Source organism: Trachurus japonicus, chromosome 13 (assembly GCF_045865225.1).
Source record: "Trachurus japonicus isolate A0001 chromosome 13, Traja_1.0".
Classification (NCBI taxonomy): Eukaryota; Metazoa; Chordata; class Actinopteri; order Carangiformes; family Carangidae; genus Trachurus; species Trachurus japonicus.
In genome coordinates this window covers 15,400,216-15,413,538 of record NC_140919.1, presented here as the reverse complement: position 1 = coordinate 15,413,538, position 13,323 = coordinate 15,400,216, and the positions used below count along the sequence as shown (strand labels likewise).

The window sequence follows — 13,323 nt, the reverse complement described above, 5'->3', positions numbered from 1 at the left end:
CCTCAGTGTTTTATCAGGTTTAGTCCCAAAACTTTTAGCAGCACTTAAAAGAAGTTAATTTGTGAATAAAGCCCCTGGTGCTGTGTTTACTGGCTCACGCCAATTTTCAATTTATTTCCTTAGTGACACCTGCAATAAGTCAAAAAAGTCTGTAGGTAAAGAGCCTGTTTGGTGAAGATCTACCTGCAGCTTTAAAATTGATGTACTGCAGTTTAATGTCTTTGGAATAAAACCATTAATTCAGAACATTCTATTCTATTTTTCACATAAGTTGTGGAAGATGGTGGAACAAGCTAAGTGATTCAGAAACTTTTCTGTCTATCATAAATACTGCACAGGAACAGAGCCGAGTTACTCAGTCATCAGTGATTTGGAGTCTGACTTTATGGAGCCATAAAACGGCTGTGTGAGCTTTTACAGCTAAATGAGTTTGTGTTTATTGTAGTTGTAAGCGTTGCGCAACAGACATGTTGCTACATATATTCACTGCTCCTCTCAACTTTCACATTTATTCTTAATGGGCCTCTACTTCAGCCCAATGACTGGGAGAAGTACTTGTCTTCTGTTTACTGACTTATGTGACTTTAAACTTTAGTTTACACTTTAAACTGCCTTGAGGAAATTGAGTTGTAGCTTCACTGCTGTGCAGCCTTGTGAATTTTTTGACTACTTTGCGAACACACACTGATTGTGTGTTGCTGCCCTGTCTATCCTATACAGTGCGCTGCATGTGTGTGTTTGCATACATGAGTAATGGGTGTTTAATTTTAATTTCAAACGATCATTATATATCATTGTCAAATTAGCTGTGATGCCTTAATATAATCACTGTAACAAATGGCATCATGGTCAGGATGACAGGTGGCCTCTATCTCTCACAAGTGCTTTGATTAGTGCTAATATTTCTCAGAATTAAGACCACGTTTCCATTAAGATCCTGTTGCTTCCTGACGCCAAGACTTGTCTCGCTTTTCTTTTTTTTGAAGTTGTTAGATAGCTACTGCACATTAAAATCGATAGTGCCTCGTCCATCTTTCTTCTCCAAGAAAGGGACTGTTTAGGTTTTTTTTATGTACTGTTGTGTGAGATACTCATTAATAGTCGGTACAGCTAATTGCAGTAGATTCGTGCTGTGTGCACTGCCAATTAGGAGAGTTTACCGACAGCACCTATTTCTATTACACTCTGTAAGGGTGCTTGTGTGGAGGTATAAGATAGCTTTGCAAAAATATAGCGCCTAAGGAAAGTGCAAAAAAAACAACACGAAGCACACATGTAAACAAATGTTGGATTGTTTCGTTGGCAGCATCTCAAACATGTTTTTTCTCTAGTTGCCCCATTTATGCTGAATAGACTCTACTTCAGTCAATGTACCAACTATTCATGAGTAGCCTACCTTACACGAGCCCACACTAAAAAAATCTATCCCTTTAACAGTCTGCACTTGATTTAAAACTCTGGGTAATGTAGTCACACATTTTCAAAGTTCAGTCTGTAATAATAATCAAAATCATGGAGGTGGAATTCACAGCTGAGCCATTTGTGCTATTAAACAAATCAAGCCCACAAAATAAAACTACAGTACAACCTCTCAGCTGTGTAAGAGAGGGTTTTATATATATTTATAACAATGGATCAAAATGGACATGGCTGTGATTTGAATGTTATCTCCTGGTGTTAAAATGCTGTGGGGAATAAAGGCTTAAAAGAAACAAATAACCGACTTGTCTCCACAGTACAATCAGCATCCAGACCACATCCAGCGTCTGGGCGTCTCCTACCTCGCCTGAGCGCATGAAGGGGCCGCTTGTAGTCCTAATGTGTTGGTTAATATTTGATGAATCTTCCACTACAGACGAATGACAATGCTATTCACGCAGCAGGGAGAGGGCCTGACAGAAAACCCTCGCAGAGTGCAAAGAGCTTTGAAAAAGAGACACCAGTCGGCCTCGTTGGCTACGAGTTGAAACGGAGCTGGAATGACTTATCGGACTTGTATAACAACCCAGATGCTTCTTGAGGTTGTTGTATTGTGGGGAGAGAGGTGCACAGGGAGCCGGATGCTGATAATGTGGTATATTTGAATGTGAGTGTGTGAGTGGGAGGATTAAATATGATTCATACGAGGACAGCATTGTTCGCCCTCCCTTCCTCCTCCTCATCGCCAATTCTCTGTCTCCCTCTCAGCTTGTTTAGGATTCCTTCCTCTCTCCTTTTCCAGCCTTCCCATTCCCTCTCAATGCACATCATTGTCTTCACCGTTTTGCAGCCTCATCCCATTTCACTGTTTGCTGCCTCATCTGTTGTGCTCGTCGCTCTCCTTTTTTTTTTATCCTAACGCACACTCGCACACAAATATGCGTGAACGCTCACACCTTTCCGCATGATGGAGGTTCCTATTCCCGCTCCTTCAATTACTACATCAACTTATCCGTGTCAGCAGGCTGTGCGTGCTGTGACTGCTGGCAAGGGTGGCCAGCTAGTAAATGACTACTTTACCCTCCATCTTGCTTTCTCTATTTGCCCTTCCATCAGAGGAACGTAAACACACACACACACACACAAGGAACAAACCAACGCCACATCTGTCTTTGTGAATTCCCTCCATCATCACTTTATAATTACTGTTACCACAGAGCATTTCTTACCTAACACTGCTTAGTCAACCGGTCTTTGTTTAGAGGACAACTTTTTTCGTGGCGTCAACAAATTGCATGAAAACAACCTGTTTATTAATTCATTTCTCAACACTTTCCAACTTCCCCTCGCTCTCCTGTTAAAGTTTTAACAGATCTACAGTTAAATTTCTTAAAGGGTTCAGGTTTTAGTAAGTGTTAATAAATTCCACTGGCCATGTAGGAATATGGGGGAATAAGCAGCACGGTTCTGGTAAGTCCACCATTTAGGTCAAATTTCTACTACTTCTTGAATTGCCATGAAAAATGTATGACTCATTCATGAGTCCCAAAGGATGAATACCTCTGAGTTTGAGGTTCCACTGACTTTTCTATTAGCTACACCATTAAATTAACATTTAGAGTTTTAAGTGGCATGCCTCAACTATTGGATTTGTAACGGTAAAATTTGCTATATATAGCTATGCCCCCCTCAGAATGAACTGTGGTGACTTTGGCTTTTCTTTTTAATCATCATCAGGTCGAGATTTTAACTGTGCAATTATGAAACTCCTTGCAGCCTCAGTTGACTATGTTATGTTATAATTAGTTATAATACAAACACTTATTGATCATCTTTAAAGATAAGCATTGTCCCTGTGAGCATGTTAGCATGCTAATGGCACTAAGCCATGTATAGGCAAAACACCTAGTCATTCTGTTTTGATTCTGTTTCATTCATTCAATGAAAATACCAACAAGTATTACATGCTGCTTATCATGCTACATGCTAATATTTGCACGTGAGAGATAGGCTATTTTGATAATTAAATGTAAGCTTTAATAAAAGCAGGGTATTCTAGTTAATAGCAAATATTACACACAGGTTTGCCGATTGTTATTATTTTGTTTCATTACAGAGTAGCATAATGGTCTGTGTGGGCTTGACTCAAATGAGCTACAGAGTGAGTGTTTGTGGTAATGAAAGATCATGATACCCAGACAACAGTGTGGCTCATTCTGAGCTCTGTGGCACAGAGGAATATGATATATCAGGCTGCACACATAATACTCGTTAATGGGTTCAAGTAATTTTCATGGAATTTATAGACAATAAGAAAAATAAAGAATATCGCCCTCCATCATACTTCCTGTTTGTTTATACTGTAGCAGTTTACTCTCTCTCCATGATTCTCTTATGTTTTCCTCTCAGAGCTAATGTCCTTCTTTCTTCCCTACGTCTACTTCCTCTCTCCCTCAGGTGCTCTCAAATTCAAGAGCTCTCAAAGCCTTTTCCTCAGCGGTCAATAGTCGAGCGAGGCCCCTTCAAATGGAGAGAGAAGAGAGAATGCTCCAGTGGCAACCCCCCCCCCAACACCCCACCACACCGCCGCCCTTGTATCATTCACGGTGCCCTGACCTCATCCAGTCAGCTTTTTCACGGCGAAACTTCAGCAGTCGCCAATGTTCAGTGGTCGGCGGCAACAAAAATGTAAACAGTAATGTCCTTTGCATTTGTGTATCCGAAGCAACAAAAAAAAAGAGTCTCAGAGGAGGCTTGGGTCTGCCAGTTGTCATATTTGAATAGCTAGCAGAGGTAAGACTCAAGTGTATCCTCAAGAAGTATTATTTAAACCTACCCTCCATTGTGTCAACTACACATAGTCAGGAAGTCAGGAAGGTCAGTAGGAGACATTTATATTAGCAGTTTGTGGGTCTCTCAAATAATGTCTATGCTTGTGGCAGTGACACTGTTTTTATTCGTAGAAAAATGCTCAAAAACTAAGTATATTTGAGAGGCTATCTGAGAGTGAACAAAGATCTTACTTCACATTTGTCTTTGTCGGTGTGTGTGAATGTTTGTGTGTTTTTATGTTTACTTGTGTACAGGCTTCTGTGATCTGATTTGTGGAGACTGATGGCTCTCTGGGCAAAGCTTGACTTTGTCCTTGGAAAGAGCAAAGAACACATTTTACCCAAGGGAGAAACATCTGACAGAGTATTAAGTTTGGTTGCCAGAGTGTATGCAGGTATGTGTATGAGCACTATGACTGAGTCTGTGTGTTTCTCCATGTGGCTGTAAAGAGGATGTGTGCAGAGGGATGGGATTTTTATATCCTAAGTGTCCCTGTGTTATGACAGAAATGTGTTTTTGCATCTTCTCTACTTAATATGGAGAGCAGAGGGAGAGCGAGGAAAAAAGAAAAAAGAAAACACAACTTCAAATTTGATTTGGAAGATCTTGGACATGTGGGAAATCATTTCAATAAATGATGCAGAGCAGCAAAAAATGAGGCAGGTTAGAGGAAAAATTGGTACACAACAACACTTTGCAATTCACAGATCATCATCCAGGTGACATAACATAACATGATTTCTTTGTGGTTATTACGAACATTTCTGTTTACTCACCGTTGCGATCTATAGCAAAGGGTGTGCTGGTTGTGGTGATCTGGTAGTTACAGATCTGGCTGTACTGGGGGGAGCAGTCCTGGTCTGTGGCCTCCACCTGCAGGATGCTGTCATAAATCTTGCCCTCTGTCACTGCGGCGTGGTACTGGGGCTCCCGAAACACGGGGGCGAACTCGTTCACATCGTTGACCTGAATATGCACCACAGCCCTGTGGACGATAGGGGGCGACAGAAGGAGGGAATGTAACATGTTTATTTTGCACCCACACACACTAATACAGTGTCAACATGTGAATCTAGGGAAGGTGAGGTTCGGTGTAGAATTGTGTATCGTCTGCATAGAGTGTAATTATAATAAACCAGCAGACATCTATCAGCTACATATAGGCACAAAATAAACTTTCAGGATGAGTCCTTATGACTGACAACCCACTGCTGCCTTTTACTAGAGAATAATTGCACTGACATTTGATATTTTATGTTTTTTAAATATAAATGCTAACATGCTTTAAAAAAAACAAGAAAAGAAACAAAAAAAGATGCATGTTAACATTTTCCTTTCCACAGTCTCTCACAAAGTAACCAGCATTGCTTTGAATTCCTAGTTTTGTGTGCTGTACTTACTGGCAAAGACTTAATAGTGTAGGAGCTTGATTCTTACTGGCAGAGGCTCAACGTTTGAGACTCAGGGTTGTACAGAATATCTCTGCCACGAATGCTTCAACTTTGACCATTCATTGTTTTTAATTTGTGGGTCCTTCAACTATATGGAAATGCAAAATTAAATCACTAGAGCATGGCATTAAAGACATTTCAAAACATCCAATGAGCATTCACCACTGGCTGCACATGAATTGAATTATTAATGCATTAACCCAAAATGTCATGCTGCCACAATCTTTCTTGGCCAGTATCAGGAAAAATAAAACAAATGTAATTAAGGTTTTCTGTTTTTGTTTTCAATATCGCTACGACAAAAGAACAAAAAGAGAGACGAGAAAGAAAAAAGAACAAAGTGATTTCAGAGATGGGAAAAGGTTGTGTGTGTTGCAAAGCTCTGCCATCAATGGCTTACAAGGCTGTATATGTGTTTGATGCCCACACTCAGTCGCAGTATTCACAGTGTCCATCCCTGACATTAGACTGGATGCTTGGCAAGAGGAGGCACAATGTCTAATAGCTGCAGCCTCACAAATAATTGTTTGGATCGTTAAGGGCAGAGTTCACTGCCAGTGATTAATTAGTTTGGTAACCAGCAGTCACAATGTGCTTTATGTTATACACTATCTGACCTGACCTAATGGATCGCTTTGATTGTGTTGCCTTGGTAAAATAATCTGGTGGATCTCCTCCTCCACCTCAGCTGTGCAGCTCATACACAGGACCCTATGTGCAGTAAAATGCGCTTATTAATCATCCCATAAACGATCTATCAGCTGCAATTCATGTTCAGTAGGAAAAAAAAAAAAAAAAAGATCCATCACTTTAAAAATGTCTTCATCAATACTATACAGCAGCCAGAAGGCAACAGAAGAAGGCATAATCAATCCTTCGATTAATTGACTGACAACTGGTGATGGATGACACTGGGCTTGGAATAATAATTTTTTAAGATTTAGCATTGCAAAGCCAAAGTGATGCTTGTCTTAAAGAGACAAAGGAGCAGTGAAGAGTATGTGGTTTATGGGATTTGCTGTTGGGTACGGTAATGACGGTGAAATTATGCCATTACAAGAAGCTGTGTATATCTCTCCAGCATGTGGTCGGCTGGAGATGGGAGACTGGACGACAAAGAGAGGAACCGTGGGGAGGCTGAGCTCAGGCAGAATGAATTTCCACACTGGCTTATCTGTCCCTGTCACAAGTACACAGACATCGGAAACCATTTGTTTTGTTTTTTTGAGTCTCAGTGCACAAGCAGATGCACAGTTACATGGTTTAATAGAAACCGAAATGCATAAACAAGGTGGTGAAAAAATGGGAAAAGGATAGTTATGGGACAGAAGTGAGTGGTTTTACTGAAGTAATTTACTCAAATTCAATCTGAACTTTCCATCGTGTTCTTTTAGATACTCCATTACATTTCAGGTAATTGTTGTACTTTTGAGTCAACTACATTTAAGTATAGTTACTTTGCACATTAAGATTTTTCATATAAAACTTATGATCAGTGTGGAAAATGCAATATATTATTATAATAACTAAGCCTAAAGGATATAAAGTAATTAAATCATGAGCTCTGCCTGGAATCTTAAAACTTGGCCCTCACTTAAAAAGAAAAAAAAGAAAAAACTATAAGCACTTTATGAGACAGAACAAATAACATTTGCACTCTGAAGTCCTGTGGTGTTAATGCAGTGTGGTTATTAACTCCAACCTGCATAAGCTTATCATCAGCCAGATACAAACCTCCTCCTACACGTTCCTTCATCTTCGTTTTCTTTCTTTATTATCTGCATCATTAAATGTAACTAGTGTCATTTTTCAATGCATTTATAACTGAATGAGTTTTCTAAGTAATGAGGGCATCTAGCCAATAACCAGACAAAATGTAACTGGATGCATCAATAAATAATAGAGCCAGTTAAATAATTAAAACGTAGTGCAAAGAATCTATAGCTTTACACATCTGCTTGACCTCCGAGCAGTTGATGAAATTAATTAAACCTAATTTATTTTACACATCAACTTCATTTTCTTTCATTCTCTGTAGTCTTGATTTGCCTTTAATCATTTCTGTATTTCCAATTTCTCTCTGTGTAAATTTGCATTTGTATGAAAGCTCTATTATATATTTTTTTAATTATAACATTAATGAGTCATGATGCAATTACTGAATTCAAAGTTTAAAGATGAACATGCTTCAGTGTTACAAAGAGTTGAAAGTTCAGCTCCATCCTGATTCACAGTCGATTCAAATGAGGCTAAATTGTGACTTGTTCACTGATATGTGACGTTCACGTTTTTGTCTGGGCCACGCCCACTTCACCAGTGTCACAGGGCCATATATACAGGAATTTGTCATGTGAAATAAGCAAAGCCATCTCAACTTTGGCAGAAAACTGAGCATTCATGAAGGACCATTAGTCATAATCAGAAGCTGCTGTAGAAAACAGGTTTTTCGGGACCTCTAACAGGAACTGAATACTTGTTCCATCACCTGAAACAGGTACAGAACACAAGTGAACATTTGCACGACGTGATTAATCACTTAGGATTAGGGTTGGTGGGACGTTAATGGTGATGCTAACAGCAGCAGAAGATGGTGAGACGAAGACCTGACGGATGATGGCAGCACCAGTGTGTGCAGTAAATCCCTCAGCCAGCCTTGTTTTGTCATATTAATGACACACGCTCATAAACATTACCCCCCCGCTTCGCCGCACTCCCCAGTGGTGAGGGAGGAAGCACATGTTCAGTTCCTCTGGGGCTTGTATGGAAAGGATTGCTGTGTGTGCGTGCATTCATGCGTGTGTGTGCAATTTTATATTCATGCGCACAAATTCATGATATAAAACTAAATGCAATAATTGTGAATATGTCTCGTTGTGAGTTTGCAAGAGAGAGAGGGTGTTTCTCTGTTGATGGCTTCACATCTGGATGAAACAGATGTCTGGCTCTCCAGGGCAAATGTGTGCGTGTGTGTGTAAGTGTGCTTGTGAGTGTGTCTTTTCATGTTGCTGGATCATTGCCAAGCCGAGTCCATGGCCGCCATCCCTCCCTGTGACAGGCCACAGCTCATCAACAGAGGGTCCACAATGAGTCAGGGTGACACGGAGAGACAGCAGGGGGTTAAGTGACCCCCCAGGGGTGTGAGAATGATCACAACACTACTGGACAAAGTGGACAAAAATTAGAGCCAAGAGGGGGTGGGTGGGTGGGGTCGGGTGTTTAGAGAAGAGTCAAAGGTTAAACAAGCTACATGACCCGAGGGAGTGAGGCAAATCAAATCTAGGACCTCGTCTCCACTTACACTCAAATCTGGACTATGTGTTTAAATGCAGCTACGACAGTCTCAAAAACCAAATCACACAGACAGTGAGTGGTGTGACGAGGATGTAGCATCAATATGACATGACTGGTGGTCTCTATACATTTAATTTCAAGTGTTGTAACTATTACCTTTCATCAAACTATGTGGCTAATAAAGTTTCTATCAGATACTTACAAAGTCAAAAATACCTTTTTTTTAATATATATATATAAACTTCATGTCAAGCAGAGTTTTCAAAAAGCTCCCTACAGTAAGTGTTTCTGCAGCCAGAAAAACATTAAGACTTTTTAATGAGTGAGTGCCCGACTGTACTGAACATGACATTAAGGATTGCTAACATGAAACGGTCGGACCGGCGTCAAGCTGTGTGCTACTTTTACTGAGAAAGAGTTATTACTGTACATAAAACGATCTGATTCAAAGATAATATATGATGTACTTTCAGTTCACTGTCTGGTTGAGTCAGCTGAGACGGGTCAAAGTCCAGATGTCACTGTGATGCAAATTCTCCAGTCTGAACTGCTAATCCACAAAGTTACACGCAATTATATGGAAAGCACAAAATGAAGTTGAGTTTCAGTTAAACTTCTGTTTCATTTGCATTTTTCCTCACTCATATTAACTCATGCTAACAATCATATAAGAATATCAATTTTACATAGAATAAGTTCCAGATTGTCTAGTCTGAAGAGGGGCAAGAAAAAGAAGACTTGTGAACATGTAAATAGATAATAATAATGATTTTTTTTAGGCATCTCTCTTTTAACAGAAAAAAGAGACATCTGTTGACCAGTCCAGCCACCTCTCTTTACTGCCAGCCCGTGTTCAGGGCTTTACAGATTTGGGCACAAAACATCTGTTTATCGAAAATTGTTGTTCAGATGACAACAACTTTCTTGTTATTAAGTTACCAACAAACTCTACAAGAAGAAAATTACAGTTAATACAAGATGCTGCAGCTAGAGTTTCACTTTCTTAAACAGAGACTGTCCCGCTCTACTGCTCGCAGGCTACCTGTGTAAGAGTTGATATCCTCGATTCATGGGGACCTTACATAACCCAACGGCTCCTTATACAAGTAGCACCGTTTACAAATAAAACAAAATGTTGTTTATCTGATAAAAAGATAAGGAGATGTTTTCCATCAGTGGAGTGCAGCCGAGACGTATTTAAGTGCCAGGTGTGATTTCAGTCCAGCTAAATCATATGCAGACACAATCAGATAGCAGCTGCGTGTTAAGACCAGTCGATGCATGTTAATGCAAGGTTAGTATTGTTCCCGGCTTATTACATATTCATCTGCAGTCATTACTTATCAACACTCAGCTACACACAGCCACTCAAACAGAGTCATTATTGACTGTCTCCCATGCACGTACACATACACACACACAGAGCACAAAGGCAAAGGACTCAATTAATCTTTGTCAAGAATTAGCCGAGAGGTTGAATCATCAATTTCCTTGTGTAAGACTAGAATGGAAATAAACAACCCTAACTATACCAATGGGATCAAATGCACAACACAACACAGGATGGTAACCTCATCAATATGCAAGGGAATCCCACTTCCACAACAGCTAGAGCCCCGAGGCACTATAGCGCAGCGCTCCACAGGAGCCAATGTAATCTCAATACAAGGTGATTATAATGCATGGTAATCCAGTTCAGTGTTTAGCTTCATGCCAGATCCTGCTTACTTAACGGCAGGCAGTATGGATCAAATCATTGACGGATGGCTTGGACCGACATGTAACAGAGCGGAGGAGCACAAAGGACTTGGAAAGCTGCAATCTCCAATGCATTTAACCACATGGTGGAAAAGATGATTTCACATTTAATACATCTTTAAGAGCATTTCTTCATAATTAAATGACTGAATATCCATTTGCTCGACTTTGCTGATAAACATCTGACGTGGTCGTGGTTTGAATCCAGGATGGGGGAGCGGGTGCCACTTTCTTTCGTCCGGTAAATGAAGCAGACAAGCACAGATGGCGCAGTTCCTGGTGGTGCATATTCATAATTGAAACACAGAGACTATACTCTCCCATTACATTATGTTCGCTGAAGATAAACAACATATTCCTACACTAGGTGTTTTTTTCTCTCTATCTCTCTCACCAGGAATAATAATCACGTCTACTAACAGGTTTTGACAGAATGAGGTTTCACTCATATTAGCATCAAATGTGACAAGCGAGAAGTTAAGATTCTTGGTAGAATAAAGCACCGACACGTTGACAGGGCTGCACCGTCTGCACGGAGTCCCCTGGTCTTCTCACTGCAGAAATTTATCTTGTCAGCTTATGCTAACAAGGAACAGATTTTGGCCCAGTTCTTCAATCATAAAAAAGTGACTTTTTCTTTGTTAATATTTACTGTGTTTTTTTTTGTTTGTTTTGTTTTGTTTTTGGCTTCATGTCTACAGTATGTGTGTGAGTGTGTGAGTGTGTGAGTGTGTGAGTGTGTGAGTGTGTTCGCGTGCATGTGGTTATGAGATGCAAAATCGGTCTATCTATCCCCAGCTCTGGTATTTGTCTTATTTATATGTAAATTTTGGTATATCAGTGTGAATTTGACTCAGCATTTGGGACTTTACGAGTGTGTTTGTGTGTTGTTCATATGTGTGTATGTGAGTTGTGTTGCATGGCTGTCCTTCAGCTCGCTGTTCGCTGAGATAATTAGCCTCTCCAAACTGCTGCGAGGTTAGGACATGCAGGCCTCTAAGATTCACTAATGATGACTTTAATAACTGCCACGCTGCCAAGCACTGAGTGTGTATGTGTGTGTAAGTAAATGTGTGGAGGCACGGACATGAAAAAACATCTGTGTGTCACAGTTACATTTCACAAAATTTGCACACACCACCCCAGGGGGTAGTAGGTGGGCCTTCAAGCATATAACCCTGGGCCAGTGTGTCAGGCTTGGGTAGCGTTTACGTGCACGTCCAGGAAGGATTATGAACATGACATGTTTGGTGAGGAAGTGAGATGTCCCTTATGGCTAATTACTCCATAGCAACTGCACAGAGAAAGGTGTGTGGGGAACCGTGAGGCACAAATAGTACAGAGAAACGTCTACTCTTCAGATTCTAATTAGCAAGATAATTTTTTTCCACTCCAGATTCAAAATGGTGAATCTAAAGACTCCTACTCAAATGTTCAGGTGAGCCATAGGGAAACCTCAGGATCTCTTTGGTAATGATGTTACTGTACCCCTAAAACTGTGATGTTATACCTCTGTAGGCTTCCAACCTCTTTTCATACTTGTGGCCTCTTGTGTAAGAAGTGCAAGCAGTTTCAGGTGAAAAATAATTGCCACACAGGCTATTCCAGCTGATACTTCATATTTCACAGGAAAAAACAAAACAAATGGAGATCAGAGGGAAGTTGGTATCTAGATACATGAGTTGGAAACAAGAGGCAGAAGCTGAAAGATGAAAAATGAGGCCAGAAACAGAAGTGCTAAAAATGTGCAGTTCCTCAAATGGCCACTTGAGGGTGACTCCAAAAGTGAGTCAATCCCAATTATAGACTTCTATGATAAAAAGCCAAACTTAATATCAGAAGTAAACATGTTTAAAGCCCGGTACAAAAAACGATTTTATGACAACTGCACTGTCCATCTTTATTTACTGTGTCTGGCTGGAAACTCTCTATTTAAATGACAATAAATCAAATAATTATGGGAACATGTGTAGGTGTACTTTTGATATTAAAAAAATTAGCAGGAAAAATTGATTAAAAAGCTCTAAGCTTCAGAGATCCATCTGAAAATCTAGTTTATAAAAATACCAGAGAGGACTACTTGACTCGCGTTTAAAAGGTTTTGTTAATGTTTAGGCTGAATCACCTTTGTATTACATCAAGAGGAGCTAAATGAATATTTATGGCTCTTCACAACAAAAGGCTGAGAACACTTCACAGCCCAGTACAAATAGTTCATTTGGCACATGTCAGCCCCACAGTACTGTAGATTAATTTGCGTTTCATTTAGAGCTGACCTGAGCAGAAACAGTCTCATCCAGTTTAAGGTAAATTCATCCAGCTTTTACATTTTGCTGACATGTGACTAAAACTTCCACGGGCGGTCGAATTGAACTCAAGGAGGCAGGAGCGAAGCAACGTGATTCAGAACTGCCAAATCGCTGTTAACTTAGAAAAAGCCAGCTATTAATGTCAGTGTTTATCAACCCTGCTGTCTGAAGAAGTCACAGAGAGCAAGAGGAATATAACGTTTTCACTGGCTTTGCAGCATGATGCATATATTCAAATTCTGGCATGTTATTTCATAGTGGAA

At 40.1% G+C, this 13,323-nt stretch overlaps 1 protein-coding gene across 1 annotated transcript in view; it reads right to left on the bottom strand.

The window, feature by feature from the left end:
• Positions 1 to 13,323, bottom strand: part of LOC146975735 (calsyntenin-2-like) — a 281,409-nt gene that overhangs the window by 101,434 nt on the left and 166,652 nt on the right. Inside the window, exon 4 of the mRNA XM_085794957.1 lies at positions 5,028 to 5,236. Coding sequence (XP_085651083.1) covers positions 5,028 to 5,236 — 209 coding nt within the window. The remainder of the gene's footprint in view (positions 1 to 5,027; positions 5,237 to 13,323) is intronic.